The sequence below is a fragment of the Alosa sapidissima genome, chromosome 12 (assembly GCF_018492685.1).
Source record: "Alosa sapidissima isolate fAloSap1 chromosome 12, fAloSap1.pri, whole genome shotgun sequence".
Taxonomy (NCBI): Eukaryota; Metazoa; Chordata; class Actinopteri; order Clupeiformes; family Clupeidae; genus Alosa; species Alosa sapidissima.
This window is the reverse complement of record NC_055968.1, coordinates 4,739,800-4,756,555: the sequence shown is the minus strand read 5'-3', so window position 1 is coordinate 4,756,555 and position 16,756 is coordinate 4,739,800. Positions and strand designations below refer to the sequence as shown.

The 16,756-nt window shown below is 44.6% G+C and overlaps 1 protein-coding gene across 2 annotated transcripts in view; it reads left to right on the top strand.

Annotated features, from left to right (window-relative positions):
• The window catches only part of jak1 (Janus kinase 1), a 41,533-nt gene that overhangs the window by 16,102 nt on the left and 8,675 nt on the right, over positions 1–16,756 (top strand). For both annotated transcript variants that reach the window (XM_042057293.1, XM_042057291.1), the window contains exons 7-15: positions 616–798; positions 4,638–4,795; positions 5,003–5,117; positions 5,865–6,063; positions 8,897–9,006; positions 10,900–11,055; positions 11,574–11,661; positions 12,717–12,844; positions 16,149–16,284. In XM_042057293.1, the coding sequence (XP_041913227.1) occupies positions 616–798; positions 4,638–4,795; positions 5,003–5,117; positions 5,865–6,063; positions 8,897–9,006; positions 10,900–11,055; positions 11,574–11,661; positions 12,717–12,844; positions 16,149–16,284 (1,273 nt within the window). The remainder of the gene's footprint in view (positions 1–615; positions 799–4,637; positions 4,796–5,002; positions 5,118–5,864; positions 6,064–8,896; positions 9,007–10,899; positions 11,056–11,573; positions 11,662–12,716; positions 12,845–16,148; positions 16,285–16,756) is intronic.

The following is a 16,756-nucleotide window of genomic DNA, read 5'->3' as shown; positions in this document are numbered from 1 at the left end:
GCTTATGTGAAATAGCTGATCAGATGTTTGAGAATTGGTCTCATGCAGTGACTGTAGCAGAGTTTTGGGGAAGTGAAGGTGGTTTAGCAGTAGCTCTAGGTAGGTATAGTTTTGTAGGCTGACCTAAAAGTCGGTATCAGCTACACTTCCTATATATGCTTTCTGATTAAAAGAGAGATTGAGTCCCTCAGAGCAAGTTTGAAATAAAGGCTTTGCTGCTGAGACTGTTTCCCCACATTCCTTCAGCTATTTTGTCTCCACCCAGAGAAATAGTTGACGTTCACAGTTGACTTGGCAGCCTGAGTGAGGTATCTCTGTCAGTAAGTCAGCACCTCTATGGGCCTTTCCCACTTCTTTACCTCTGCTGTATTTCCTGCTACCTTACAAACTCATCCAGGTCCCAGGCCAGTCTTTGTAAATCACATGAAAACCCTCAGAGGATTTTCAGACTTCTTAAAATGGATGGCCCTGACGTACTTTCAGGTGAACTATAAGTGAAGGGGTTCCCCCTGACTGAGAAAAGTACTTACTCAGTGCTTATTCAGCTCTGTACACAATGAGTTTGACATTTTGGAGGGTGAATCTCCTGATATGCTTTTGTGTTGTCCCAATTAGTCTGTGAACAATCCCACGAAAGATAAGTACAAGTCCAAGAAGACGAAGGACAGCACCAAGAAGAACGACAAGAATAAAGAGGCTGACGAAGGCTGGACTCTCTTTTCGGACTTTCATGACATCACACACATAGTCATCAAAGAGTCCACAGTCACCATCTACAGACAGGACAACAGGAGAATGGTAATACATTTAATGATCTCATCAGACCTGGGAAGAGATATAGATAGATATAGCATTATTGTAATTTCCTATGCATTGCATATACAAAACAAAATTGCGTTTCTCAAAACGCACCTCTTTGACAGAGATAGTATAAAAAGGCAAAAGTCTGGAAGCCTGTAGAAAAAAAAAAACATTTTAAAATGTTAAATATAATTAAAAAAAAAGTCCTTTCACTTTACAGTGTGTATGCATGTTTTGTTAAGCTAATATGGCTATCCTGTTATGCATTAGGGAGATGGTATGGCCCACAGGGAGGACCGTTTTTGTGACAACTTGGTTGCAAGTGAAGTGAATGATTGATTAAATAATACCAGTTTTACTACTGTGAGATTAGAATGCAAGCCTCAGGTGTGCTATTGCAAAGGTAGGACATTCTTGAAACAGGATTATATAAAAGAGGGAGGGAATTGTGTGGAAGGCTCTGGGGAGCTTTAAGCCTTCACAGAAGCGTGACCTTTTCAAAGTGACTCCTTTCAAAGGAGTTAGCAAGAAACACAGTGCTACTCTCAGGTGATGTAGATGGTATTGTTATGGTACGGTTCAGAGAATGGTATTCTCTCTGGTCCGTGGTTCAGTGAAGTTTCAGTGACACGAGAACTTGTGGATGTGATTCTGCCGTGGCAGCAGCATTGTAATAGGTGTTATACTATGAAGATACATATTGCTGCATTTCTGAAGTTTTGGGGTGGTTTGTCATTTGTGAAAGTAGGAGACTGTACACCAGAGCGTTAAGCTTGGGAGAGTTGTGGCGTTTACTCTTTTGGCGTTTACTCTTTTGGCTCATGAGGCATGCAGAGCGGCCTAATACCAGGGATGTCTCCGTGTGGTTGATCCCAGTGCAACCCAGCACGCTGCATACACATTACACTCTTGAAGATCCAGTTGAAGGCAGCTGTATGTGCAATTGCACATGTGTGTTTGTATGTGTGTGTGCGTGTGTGTGTGTGTGTGTGTGCGTGCGCGTGTGTATGCGCATGCGTGCGTTTGTGCCACTTCTAAGTGGCATGTACGTGCCTGAGAGAGGAGGTCCGGTTGCGTGAGGACTGATTTGAGAACTGGCGAGGTTGTTTGGTGAGTGTGTAGAACCTCTCAGGATGTGTGTGTGTGTGTGTGTGTGTGTGGGGGGGGGGGGGGTCAGGAAGAGCGAGTTGACCGCATGATTGGTGTTGGAGGACCAGAGGCCTGGCAGTAGGCTGGCCAGATGGTGCCTGCTGCTGTTTCAAGTCCTCTGGGGGTAATAAAGGAAGAGGAAGAAGAGGTCCTGACTTTTGCTGCTGATTCTGACTCCACTGCAGCTCTGGGAATTCTTTGTGTTGTCGCCCAGACACTGGAACATTTCTCACTGACCGACCTGCTTTCTGTTGATCTCTCTCCCTATTGTACACTCTCTCTCTCTCTCTCTCTCTCTCTCTCTCTCTCTCTCTCTCTCTCTCTCTCTCTCTCTCTCTCTCTCTAACTCTCTCTAACTCTCTCTCTCTCTCTAACTCTCTCTAACTCTCTCTCTCTCACTCACTCTCTCTCAAATTCAAATTCAAATATGCTTTATTGGCAGGGCTCCAGAGTGCGACCAATTTGGTCGCATATGCGACCTAATTTTTCAAAAGTGCGACTAAAAAAAATCGGAGGTCGCACCGGTGCGACCAGCTATTCGAGAGAGGAAAAAGTGTCCGCATTGAAACTACCTTTGGTTCAATAACAGACAAATATTTGGCCAATATCGTGGTTTAAACAAATCACAGATAGTGAAGGGCGGGACCTCCCCTCTGATTGGCCGTGGCCCAGTGCCTGTGTGTAAATTTGAAAATGCGTGTGCTGCAGAGAGAGAGAGGTCAGAGACCCGTCAGATAAACAGAGTGGATGCAGTTGCATTACAGTGTGGTCACATAGGCCGAGATAAATGTCCCCTCTCCCCACTGCCTTTCGGCGGCTGGCAGCAGCAAACCGATCAGACGAGCCCGAGATGATGATCAAGTTTATCGTTGCCTACGATAGGCCTAGTGAAACTTCCCTTCACCAAGTTCAGGCCGAAATAATTATTTACCAGAAAAATAGTTTGAACGTAAACCCGACGTACAGGAATGCTACTTGCGCCAAATTTATAGGAGTCATTGCAGATGAAAAGACGTCTTAAAATTGCGAACAATGCATACAAGGCCTTCCCGAACGACAGAGATACAGATATCGCCGAAAAGGAGTGCGTCATTGACCGCAGTTACATGCAGGGAGTAACCCAGTTTTCAACAGCAATATTCGTTTTGCGCGTGAGTTGTGTAAACTCATTCTGATGGCATCAATCAATTTAATCTGGTATTTGGCGCAAACCGAATATCACTGCTACATTTAAAGCCCGAATATTCCCTGCATGTATAATGGTGGTCATTGTGTACGGTGAATTGAATGGACACATTTAGATCGAGCATGGCAAGTCATTGCAATAGCCTATAATAATAGGCCTACCATTTCGTTACTGCATTAACCATAGTGATGTTCTTATTGAAAATTTTAAAATACTAAAATTAAAAAGTAAATTGCATTGTGGGGCTGTCAAATGATTATTGCAATCATCATTGCAAAATCACATAAAAATCCCCAAGGCTACTTGGAACATCTCTTTGGAACATCAATTAAATTGTGCTCAAGATGCTAGCCTGCCGAGCTTGTTTAGCCAAGGCCTAAAGACCATGAAGGATAGTATGTAAGACAATGAGCCATGAGATGTGCAGTTTGAAGCCCTTAAAAGACACTGTTAATTTACTCACTGTTATTTTTATTTAATTCATCTTGAGATGTTTTAAGTTTAAATTTCAGCTCAGTGGAGCACTTAAAGCACCAACACTTCATTAAGTTACTTTTCTTGTAGAATTGTAAGTCATAGGACAACCTATATAGGACCGTAATTAAGGAAAAAAAGTGAACCTGCTGCGGTGTTAAATGCGATGTGGTTGAACATTTGGGTGCACCTAACTTTTGTGCTGGTGCTCCTAAGAAAAAAAGTTAGGCGCACCAGTGCAACCAGTGCAAAAAGTTAGTCTGGAGCCCTGATTGGCACGACAAACCATATGATGCATTGCCAAAGCGTTCACAGGAATAGTAATAATTAAAGAAAATACAAATAGAAAATGATATAAACATGTACAAACATTGTTACACTTCGTCACACACACACACACACACACACACACACACACACACACACACACACACACACAGCACGTCACAACCATACAAGACCATTGGCTGTACACGTACATAGGAAAACCAAGACAGGACAAAACAAAACAAAACAAACAGGAGACATGGTGTAACAGACTGGGGCTGGGGAGCAGTGTTGTGTTGAAGGGTGGAGGTAGTAGGGTGATTATCTTAAGTAATGCCTTCTCTCAGGTTATGGAGTGAGGACACATAACTGGCTGCCAGTATGCATGTGCTGGTGTCCTCACCCAAAACTACAGCAAGTTTTTTCTGTTCCTCCTGTTTTGTGAAGTTGGGAATGATGTTGTTCAAAATGGTGAAATATTTGTCTCTTTGGGACCGATATTTGTCACCGATATTGGGACCGATATTTGTCTCTCTCTATCTCTATCTCTATCTCTATCTCTCTGCCCACTTCAGCAGTCAGACTCCTGAACACTACAATATTGATCTGAACTATTAGTTTATTTATTTATGGTTGTTTTGTGTGTGTTTTTTTAATTTTATTTTCTCTACTGGATAGAGCTATCTCTGTAACAACAGTTGCCACCAACATTTGTGTGGTAATAAAATATATCCCTATAACTTCTCTTTCCTCTCATCAGGAGCTGCAGTTGGCGTTCCGTGCAGAGGCCTTGTCGCTTGTGGCGTTGATTGACGGCTACTTCCGGCTGACAGTGGACGCGCATCACTACCTGTGCACGGAAGTGGCACCGGCCTCTGTGGTGCACAACCTGCAGAGTGGCTGCCACGGCCCTATCTGGTTAGCACAGCACCTCTTTCATCTCCAGTGGTCTCTCCACTCTTCTCAAGCTCTCCCTCTCTGTCTGTCTCTGCTGCACTGTTTATTGCTGTGCTTTCTAGCTCATGAAAGCTAGCATTACAATAGCATTCCAGCCATTCAGTTCCAATGCACTATGTATGTTTGGGCTGATTTGTGCTTGTCCCTGTCTCTCTGGCCTGTGTCCAGTACGGAGTACGCCACACATAAGCTGCGACAGGAGGGAAATGAGGACGGGGCGTACGTGCTGCGCTGGAGCTGCACTGATTTCAGCTACATCATCATGACTGTTGTCTGTTTAGAGGTAACTATAGTTGCACTGCCATTATAGTACGAAATGTTCTGTTTCGATAATGGCAGTTTCATTGAATCTAAACAAACTTTCAAAATGGCATTGACTGATCGATTCCTTCCTCATAGATTATTTTTAAATGTATGCTATAGCTGTTTAAACGTATTTTACATGCTAGGCAGCAACTTGGCCACACAACACTGATTCCCTGTCTGGCAGTTGTAAGAATATTTCACGTCTTAGGCTGGCGGCTGTTAAGAGTGACGTTTTTTTGCCTCAAAAACAAAGTCAAGACACGTCAGTGAATTTAAGGATCTTCTATGGAGAAAACCCATGTTAAAATAAAACTCTGTAGTCATGAATTTGTTTGTGTTGATATGAATATCTGTGGCAGTATGTGATTCCTACATTGTAGAAAGTTATACTAACGTCATAGAAAGGTAAAATAACTCAAATAGATGAAGAAAGCCACTGCTATGGTCACCATGTAGTGGTTAGATTGATTTGTTTTGATTCAGTGAAATTGCTACCTTGACAACGCCACGTCATGACTTTGGTACTCTTTTGTGTTTATTCATTGTGACTGTCAGACCAGACGTTACCAAATCAATGGAATGTCATAGAAAAACAATACAATAGAACTAAGATAGTAGCTTGTAACAGGAAGAAATTGTTCAAACACTGATCAGAAGGCAGCCACTCAAATCCAAATGCCTCTATGTTATTACATGCCTTCTGAAATGAGTGTCTCTGTTTCAGGTGGACTGTATGGAATCCAGGCAGGTTCCCCAGTATAAGAACTTCCAGATTGAGGTGAGTCCACAGGGCTACAAGCTGTTCGGAACGGAGACGCTCCACCCAACCCTCAACGAGCTGCTGATCCACCTGTCCGGACAGAACCTGCGCACGGAGAACCTGCGCTTCCAGCTAAGGAGGTGCTGCCCACCTCAGCCCAGAGGTACCAGACGCAGCCTGCTCACCTCTCCTCTCCTCTTTCCTCTCCGCTCATCCCCACCTCTCCTCTCCTCTCATCCCCACATCTCCTCTCCTCTCATCCCCACCTCTCCTCTCCTCTCATCACCACTTTCTCTCCTCTCATCCTCTCTTCCTCTCCTCTCCTCTCCTCTCATCCCCACCTCTCCTCTCCTCTCATCCCCACCTCTCCTCTCCTCTCATCACCACTTTCTCTCCTCATCCTCTCTTCCTCTCTTCTCTTCCTCTCCTCTCCTCTCCTCTCATCCCTATCTCTCCTCTCCTGTCATCCTCACCTCTTCTCGCCTGTCATCCCCATCTCTCCTCTCCTCTCCTCTCCTCTCCTCTCCTCTCCTCTCATCCTCTCCTCTCCTCTCCTCTCATCCCCACCTCTCCTCTCATCCCCTCCCCATCTCTCTTCTCCTCTCCTCTCATCCCCACCTCTCATCTCCTCTCCTCCTCTCATTTCCACCTCTCCTCTCCTCTCATCCCCACCTCTCCCCTCCTCTCCTCCCCTCCCCTCCTCTCATCCCCACCTCTCATCTCATCTCCTCTCCTCCTCTCATCCCCACCTTTCCCCTCCTCTCCACTCATCCCCTCCTCTCCTCTCCTCGCCTCTCTTTAGCACCTCCTCGATGTCCAAGCTCACTTGTAACTGAGAGACTAAATTGCCTAAACAGGTTGATTTGACTTTGGTTCAACCAGTGCATTGATTGTCCTGGTAAGATGATTATATAATGGTGGGAGAGAGAGAGAGAGAGAGAGAGAGAGAGAGAGAGGAAGACACAGGGCCAGGGATAACTGGATGACTGTTAATCCTTTTGTCAGTGGCCCTTATGCTCACCCCCAGAGCTGTCATCAGACCGTGGCCACATATCAACTCTGCTGTTAGGGGAGTTGCTCAAAAAACCGATAAAAAGGGGGAAAGGGTGTGTGCAAGATTTGTGGCGGTGTGTTGTCTTTACTAACTGAACCTGGTGGTGGAGAGGGAGACGAGGCCACACGCTAATGGAAAAAGTGAGGGAGCCTGGGAAAGAGATTGGGAGCGGCAATGCCTGCGCTTGTGTGGGAGTCAGTAATGTATTTGAGCAAAAAAATTAGGAAGTGCTTTTGACTGCGTAAGCAATTGTGTCGAGGGAGGGTGTGTTTGTATTTGACCAAGTAAGATGGAGCGAATGAGACAATGAGAATGTTTTTAGAATGCACAGGGAAGGGGCTGTGTTTAACTAAAGCCAGCGGATAGGAGCAGGTTTTTAATGGTCAGGCTTGCGAGGGTGGGTGAGTCACTTACTGAGTGAAGAAGTTGAAAGTCTGAGAGGAACAGTTTGGCCCTCTGTGTGTTTCTTTCATTCATTCCCTCCCTCTCCACCTCCTGCTGGTGTGTGGTAAGTGTGCATAATGGCTGCCGTGCGTCACCCAGGTCGGTGTTGCACATTGCTGGGTGATCAGTGAGCTTCCCTCTTCACTGTACAGCATGTTGGGTGCCTTGAAGTGCATATATAAATGCAGTGTGTTATTGGATGTGGCTGGTTGCATTATGTGAGTGCGTGAGTGAGTATGTGTGGAATGGGCTGTCACACTGAGAGGTGCTGCGATGGGGATGAACGGTATTCGCGACTGATGTCTTGTTTACAAGCAGCTTGTGTGTGTGTGTGTGTGTGTGTGTGTGTGCGCGTGCGCTGAGGCAGCAGGAACAGGCAGGAAGTGTGAGTAGTAAGTGTGGTTTCCTGTCGTGGCTCATGTCTCATCTCTTCACCTCGGCGCGCCTCTGCCGTGGAGCGACTGCAGAGAGAGGGTTAAACATCAGGCCGACGACCTCAGCTCATGGCAGTGGAGTGTATTGTTTTGGACTGCATGACTGCAGTGCATAGGCAAACATAGGCCTGTCTGCTATGACTGGCATGGCTAGAATGTGAGAGTAGAGTCTGATCTGAAGATGAAAGCCCTGCGTGTGTGTGTGTGTGTGTGTGTGTGTGTGTGCGCCTGCCTGCATTAGTGTGTGCGTGCGCGCGCGTGTGCCTTCGTGTGTGTGTGTGTGCGTATGCAGTGCATGCATGTGTTTGTGTTTTTGTGTGCTGGCTCATTGTGTCTCAGTGCAGCAGTGGATTGGCAGCAGGTCGCTGAAGCCACAGTGTTGTTTCTTCCTCTTTCCCCAGGAAACCTCATCATGTGGGGGTGTTCAACTGTTTACATACACACACACATCAAAAGACACTGAAGCATGTTGCTTACTGGCTGATGTGCCCTTCATTGTTTGTGTATAATACTGTTGCAATCTATCTCTCTATCCTGAGATCTTAACGCTTAAGCACACATTTTTGCCAAACAAACTCTCTCACACTCACTCACACACTCACACACACACACACACACACCACACACATCAAAAGACACTGAAGCACGTTGCTTATTGGCTGATGTGCCCTTCATTGTGTGTGTGTTTGTGTGTATAATACTGTTGCAATCTATCTCTCTATCCTGAGATCTTAACGCTTAAGCACACATTTTTGCCAAACAAACTCTCACACTCACTCACACACACACACACACACACACACAATCAAAAGACACTGAAGCACGTTGCTTATTGGCTGATGTGCCCTTCATTGTGTGTGTGTTTGTGTGTATAATACTGTTACAATCTATCTCTCTATCCTGAGATCTTAACGCTTAAGCACACATTTTTGCCAAACAAACTCTCTCTCACACTCACACACACACACACACACACACACACACACACACACACACACACACACACACACACACACACACACACAATGTTGTCCTAAGCCAGCTGCGTGTTTGCTGTGTTTCAGAGGCCTCCAATCTGCTGGTGATGACCAAAGGCAGAGAACTGGTTCCTCAGAGGCCGCCGCAGGTCAGCCAGCTCAGCTTCCACCGAATCCTCAAAGAGGAGATCGTACAGGTGAGCATGCACGTGTCCACACCCAGCAACCTTTAGACATGTCTAGACACACACACACACACACACACACACACATATCAATGTCTAGACACACACACATATCAATGTCTAGACACACACACACACATACTGTATCGATGTCTAGACACACACACACACACACACACATATCAACATTTAGACACTTCTAGACACACACACACACACACACTCTCTCACACACACACAAAGGCCAACTCAGCCGTGCACACAGCGTCAGTCGCAGTCCCTGATGTGTATGGTTGCGTGTATATAAACAGTAGCAAGCCCACATCATCACACAGTACACAGTGTGCTCTGGTTATCTCGTTCACCACCACCACTAGCAGAAACACACAGGCCCAGCCCCACTGCCCCGAGGCAAGCCACCGGTTGGCCCAAGTCCAGTTGGCACGGGCTGACCTGCGCGGTGTATTGTTTGCCATGTACACAGCATATGGAGGCTGCCGAGCACGGGCAGCGTCCTGTGCTGTTGCATCATGATCGGAGTGGAGCGGGGCCAGGCGGAGGCCGGAGCGGGCGCACATGACCTGCTCCTGCTGGTCCACTGGCCCAGTTGTGCCCAGCTCCCTCCAGCCTGGCGCTTTCACAGGCACACACAGGCTCATGCTGCACCGCTGCAGCTTCAAATGGGTGCTACTGTGTGGATAAGCAGGCTATGAAAGTACTGTGTGTGTGTGTGTGTGTGTGTGTGTGTGTGTGTGTGTGTGTGTGTGTGTGTGTGTGTTTTTCTTGGCATCTGTGTGTCAGTGAGGGCTGACATTCAAAAGAGGGACGATACTGGTACAGGGTTTCCGTGGGGACATTTGATTATATGAATTTTAGGTCTTAAAGTATAAAAATATTACACACCAGGTCTTAATTACAACTTAGTTAGGTCTTAATTGTATAATATTTATATTATTAATTTATATATTAAGTAATTTTATTTTTTAGCAGAATAGATTGAAGTTGTTTGATATTGTAGTTATTTCTCTCAGCCGTACAGATACAGTACAGTGTAATACAGTGTGGAACTGATAAAAAGCTTTGTAGCTTGTATAGAAGTTCAGAGAACAAATTTATTTACCGTGCTAAATAATTCTGGGACTTCTTCCCATTATATTTTTTGCCAGTATGGCCGTTTTCAATTTCAAACAGTGCTAGTTAATTCCCTGTGAGGATAGTTTGCAACACTGATCTGTTAAGACACATCTGCCTAATTGAGTGTGTCAGTTGCTGCAGGCAGGAGATTCCTGGCCTCTGCTGAGAAAGGCTCTGGAAAACCTCATCCCTTCCTGCTTGTGTGCTCTGCTCCCCACACTGAGGCCATGGTTGGACATCACTGAGACATTGCTGAGGGTTTTTGTGTGTGTGGCTGATTGGCACAGTATTCACACCCACACGCAATGTGCTGATCCACCAGTTTCACTTCTCTTGTCCAAGAACAGTCTGGCACAGCCCATCTGTCCTACAGCTGTTTCCAAAGTCATCAGCATCTCTATGGTCAACTCTTCTGGTGTGTGGGATGAAAGCTTGAGGCGTCAGTGCCAGGATTAGGAGGTTTTTCATCTATTGCCTCAAAAAGCCACCTGCATCATTAATTTTTTGGTTGCTTTGATTTAATGCCTGCCTAAGAACAATGAAGATAATGTACAAATATAAACCACGTCTTGGCAAACAAACAGACACTATGGAGACCAGCACCACACAAAGACACATGCTGAGCAGCATTCACACTTCATCTCTGAAAGCTGAGACGTGAGCCTTTGTGCGTGCTTGTGCCTTTATGTTTTGTATCCGTTGTGTGTGTGTGTGTGTGTGTGTGTGTGTGTGTGTGTGTGTGTTGTAATACTAATCATGGTTTTGCTTCAGGGGGAGCACCTTGGCCGTGGCACCAGGACCCACATCTATGCGGGGGAACTGATCATGAAGAGCGAGGATGAGGATGAGACTGGGGGCTACCACAGCTCTCCCAAGGTCAAGGTGGTGCTGAAGGTGCTGGGCTCCGGACACAGAGACATCTCACTGGTGAGAGTCTTCATCCCTCTCCCCCACGGTCTTCCTCATCCGTCTGGAGACTCCATCTGTGGACAGTAGTCTGTCATTTCGTCATTTCTGCTAGAGCTCGTGCCAGCTCTCGGTCTTTCTCCATCTGAGTCGCTAGTTTGTTTTTTTACACCATTGCTCATTTCTGACACTGTGTAATGGGTACTTCCTTCCTCTCACATCACACACACACACACACACACACACACACACACACACACACGCACGCACATCGATGTACAATAGATAAAGCCTATTGAATTGCATTCAATGGATCATACTTCCCTTACATAGGCTGCAGACTGGAGATCAGGGTTTACCCCAAGAAAGGCATCATGTCCAGTCATGATGTGCTGATGAGATGATGATAAACCTGGAAATCTTCAGTCTAAAATCTCTCTCTCTCTCTCTCTCTCTCTCTCTCTCTCTCTCTCTCTCTCTCTCTCTCTCTCTCTCTCTCTCTCTCTCTCTCTCTCTCTCTCTCTCTCTCTCTCTCTCAGGCCTTCTTTGAGACGGCGAGTTTGATGCGGCAGGTGTCTCATAAGCACATCACCCTTCTGTACGGAGTCTGTGTGCGCCACCAGGAGAGTGAGTGATGACGTCTGATGCTCTGATAAACAGACATACTAGTACACACACACACACACGCGCACTAACAAATACAAAATGCCAGACACACATACACAAGTACTGAAGGCCAAAGAGGCTGTATCCTCACATGTTTCCTCCTTCATAAGTTGAACCCAACTCAAGAGACCACGCCAGGCCCTATACTGATCAGAAGTGCTGACCCAGGATCAGTGTGTGGCAGAATCAGTACCTGCTCCCTACTAACTGCAGGGTTCCCACGGGTCGTAGAATTTCTGGAATATCATGGAATTTTAGAAAGTCTTTTCCAGACATGGAAAGGCAGGGAATTTTATAATTTTTCGGGCATAGTCATGGAGTATCAGGGAATTTTGTTGTAGCAGTTTAAAATTTACTTGCCAAAATACATTAATACAAATATATATCCACGCAGAATTGGTGTATATCTGGTTATTAGCTTTACTGCTTGCTTGAGTAGCCCAACTGTGTTTATTCAATACCTCTTTACCGGGGTATTCATCTCCTGCTCTAAAAAAACTAAAAGATTCTTGAGCGCTATGCAGGTGCTCTGAAATCATTGGTCGGTATATTGTACTATTCAGTATATAGTAAGTCATGTAAGGAATTGTACATTTGAGAGAGGGAACCCTGTAACTGTGCCAGTCCATCAATACTGCCCCATCTCTGAAATTCAGCCAGAAATCGTCTGTCCTATTCTCCACCTTATTTCCTGTCCTCCTCCTCCCCCTCTTTGTCCTGTCCAGTTCCTCTCCTAACGAGTCCACTATCGAGCTTCCCTTTCCTGAGATAAATTTCCTCACACGGCATCTCTTTCATCTGACATTGTTGTGCTTACACATGCACAACACTAATCCCCTTAAGAGGATTGAGCATCTTTAAAAAGACATGTTTTGTTACTCCGCGTCTGCCAGGCTTTTAGTTCATTTTAAAACGGACACCTACTGTGAGAAGTTGTGTTACAGCAACAATGAGTTTATGATTGATTGTGTGTACTGTATGTGTGTGTTTTAATTTGCCCTGTGTCTGTCCTGCAGACATCATGGTGGAGGAGTTTGTGCAGCTGGGCTCTCTGGATCAGTTCATGCGCAGGCAGAACAGTCCTCTCAGCACAGCCTGGAAGTTCCAGGTGGCCAAACAGCTTGCCAGCGCTCTCAGCTATTTGGTAAAGACGCACTCACACACGCGCACACACACACACACGCAAGCACGCTCACACACAGGTTTATACACGATAATGGAATGATTTTGTTTAGATACTCACACAAATATGATTAAGCTGTATCATACAGCTGTATCGCTGTATCATGTAAGCATGTATTAATCACACTCACACTCATTCAAATATATACAAATATACACACATGCAGACTTGGTTTAGACAAGTTTGCAATGAAAACAAAATTGTAAGCCAAAATTCTTGTGTAAAAGAAGCTCTACCATGTTAATGGCACACACACACACACACACACACACTCAGGCTCAGGCTGTGGTCAGAGGTTATTAACATTGTCAAGTCAAGTTTATTTATATAGCACATTTCATACACAGAGGTCATTCAATGTGCTTTACATAAACAAAACCAAACGATAATAACAAATAAAAGCATAGAAGGGCAATATAGTCAAAGAATAGTTAAAAGGTAAAGATCATAATAAAAAGAAAACATAAAACACAAGGTAAAATCATTTAAAAATAAAAAATAATTAGTAAGCAAAAACAAAGGCAAAAGTAGTAAAAAAAGTAATAAAAGACAAAGTAGAATGATTATCGAGGCAGATTCAGAATTTGTAACTCGGCACAGTTAGCAGAAAGCGTCTGAGAACAGTTTGGTCTTAAGTCTAGATTTAAAACTGGCTACAGTTGGGGCCTTTTTAATGTCATCCGAAAGTTGGTTCCACAGCTGAGCCGCATAGCAGCTAAAAGCTGCTTCACCATGTTTAGTTCTAACTGTAGGTTTTACTAGCAGGTTTTTCACCTGGGACCTGAGAGGACGAGAAGGTGTGTACTGCTGAAGCATGTCTGACAAGTATTTAGGTCCTGCTCCATTTACTGATTTATAAACAAGCAATAGTGCTTTAAAGTCAATTCTGTGACTTACTGGAAGCCAGTGCAAGGACTTAAGAATTGGAGTAATGTGGTCAGTTCTTTTAGTTTTTGTTAGAGTCCTAGCTGCTGCATTTTGTATCACCTGAAGCTGTTTAATAGTCTTTTTAGGAAGGCCTGTGAACAGTCCATTGCAGTAATCAACCCTGCTGGAGATAAATGCATGAATGAGTTTTTCTAAGTCATGTTTTGACATCAGCCCTCTGAGTTTGACAATATTTTTGAGGTGGTAAAAAGCTGATTTAGTTATCGCTTTCATGTGGCTGTTGAAATTTAGATCACTGTCAATTAATACAGTTATTACAGTATACAGTAATGTTTTTAACAGTATCCTTTGCCTTCAACCCTTTTGTGTCAAGGAGAGTGGCAACCCTAAGTCTTTCCTCATTTTTACCAAATATAATTACTTCAGTTTTTTCTTTGTTCAGCTGAAGAAAATTTTGAGACATCCAGGTGTTGATTTGTTCTATACACTGACACATAGATTCAAGAGGACCATAGTTGTTTGGTGATAGAGCTAAGTAAATTTGTGTGTCATCTGCATAGCTATGATATGAAATCAAATTATTTTGAATGATTTGTCCAAGTGGGAGCATATAGAGGTTGAATAATAGTGGCCCCAAGATCGACCCCTGGGGAACACCACAGGTCAAGGACGTTGGTGTTGAGGTACAGTTTCCGATGGCAACAAAGAAGCTCCTTTCTTGTAGATATGATTTTAGCCAGCTGATAACTATGCCTGTAAATCCAACCCAGTGTTCTAGTCTGTGTAGTAAAATATTGTGATCAACAGTGTCAAATGCTGCACTAAGGTCCAGTAGCACTAGGACTGATGTTTTACCTGAATCTGTGTTGAGGCGTATGTCATTGGAAACTTTAATGAGAGCTGTTTCAGTGCTGTGATTTGCCCGAAAACCAGACTGAAAGGAATCAAAATACCCATTTGATGTTAGGAAGGTGGTTAATTGATTAAAGACTACTTTTTCAATAATTTTGCCAATAAAAGGTAGATTGGATATGGGCCTGTAATTGTTTAGCATGGAGGCATCCAGGTTATTCTTCTTGAGAAGTGGCTTTACAACAGCTGTTTTCAGTGACTTAGGAAAAGTGCCAGACAGCAATGATACATTTACAATTTGAAGGACATCCACCGCTATGAGGTGAAAAACAGTTTTGAAGAAATTGGTAGGCAGAGTGTCTAAGACACATGTGGAAGGGCTGAGATTCTCTACCGTTTTTTCAAGTGTTTCGTAGTCTATCAAGCTGAACTCTGACATCAAGTTTAGTTTCCCTCTGTTTGTTGCTGGAAGTTCAGGTTGTTGAATTTGTAATTGAGCAGATATGTTGAGTCTGATTTTGTCAATTTTACCTTTAAAAAAAGATGAAAACTCATTGCATTTATTAGTTGAGAGAAGTTCAGGCGCTAATTGTGAGGGGGGATTTGTTAACTTATCAACAGTTGAAAATAGAATACGAGTGTTATTTGAACTTCTATTGATAATGTTAGAAAAAAAGGACTGTCTTGCTTTGCATATTTCAGAGTTATATGTGCGGAGCATCTCTTTATGGATTTCATAGTGGATCTGAAGTTTGTATTTACGCCATTTTCTTTCAGTCTTCCTACACTCTCTTTTTAGAAGTTTAACTGCTGGATTTTGCCTCCATGGTGCTTTCTGTTTGTCCTTAACTTTCTTGAATTGTAATGGAGCAATGTCATCCATAATGTTTGCCATTTTTGCATTAAAGTGATCAAATAAGTCTTCTACAGAGTCTGACAGTTGACTTGACTTTAGTGAAAGTGCTTGCTCAAAGAGAGCACTTGTCTGATCATTTATGATTCTCCTTTTTACCATCATAGCTGTGTTTTGAGTGTGTGGGGACATAGACACATCAAAGAACACGCAAAAATGATCAGATAAGGCCAGGTCTTTAACAGCTGTAGAGACATCGAGACCCTTTGTGATAACAAAGTCGAGGGTATGGCCGAGAGAGTGTGTTGGCCCCTTTACATGCTGTGTTAGGGAGAAAGTATCGATTAGTGCAATGAATTCCTTGGCATAATTGTTTTCAGGATTATCCACATGCAAGTTTAGATCCCCTGATATAATAATAATAATTGGGGCAATCTTGTTTGTGCATGCACAGAGTAATGGCAGTACTGTACGGCAGTACATGAGCCCTCTTCCGCACTCACTAAACACTCGTTTCTGTGGAAGTCACAGCTTGGCACACTGTCTCAACTGCCGGAATATTGAACAGCAGAGGAGCCAGAGGGGCTCACCTGAGCTCCGTATGATCTCTGTAGGACATGTCTATTTGAGAAGCTGCCTCTGACATTTGGGCGACCTTTGTGTGACCCGCAGGAGGATAAGAAGCTGGTGCACGGTTTCGTGTGCACCAAGAACATCCTGCTGGCGCGAGACGGCCTGGAGAAGGAGGGGGGGCCCTTCATCAAGCTCAGCGACCCGGGCATCCCCATCACCGTGCTCACCCGAGAGGGTAAGGCCATCAGGTGCTTCAGAACAACACTCCCCACAGCTCAACCACAGCTACCCCAAAACAAGCTGTCCAGCCCACAGCCACATCATCTTGAGACGCCTCTCCACCTTGAAATAGCACCTTAAGAGCTGTGCCCAACCCAGCTTCACACAGCTTCACTTATCACTTCAAAACCACATCACCCCAATACCCCCGACAACCTCAAAACACCGCCCAACCCAACATTACACGCAGCCAAAAACCTTGTGACAGTTGAACAGTGTTCTTCCAGAAACCAACACACTATAAGCGCTTTCAGACATACGTGTAAGACCGGAGGTTCTGCCGATGTTAAACGGTGGGGCCGTATATCTGAACGACATAACCGGTCATATGGAAGTCCGAATTCACTTGGTGTTTAGACGACTCCCCCCCCCCCCCCCCCCCCCCCCCCCCTAGTATTTCCTCCGGACATTATGTAAATGTGCTGTGT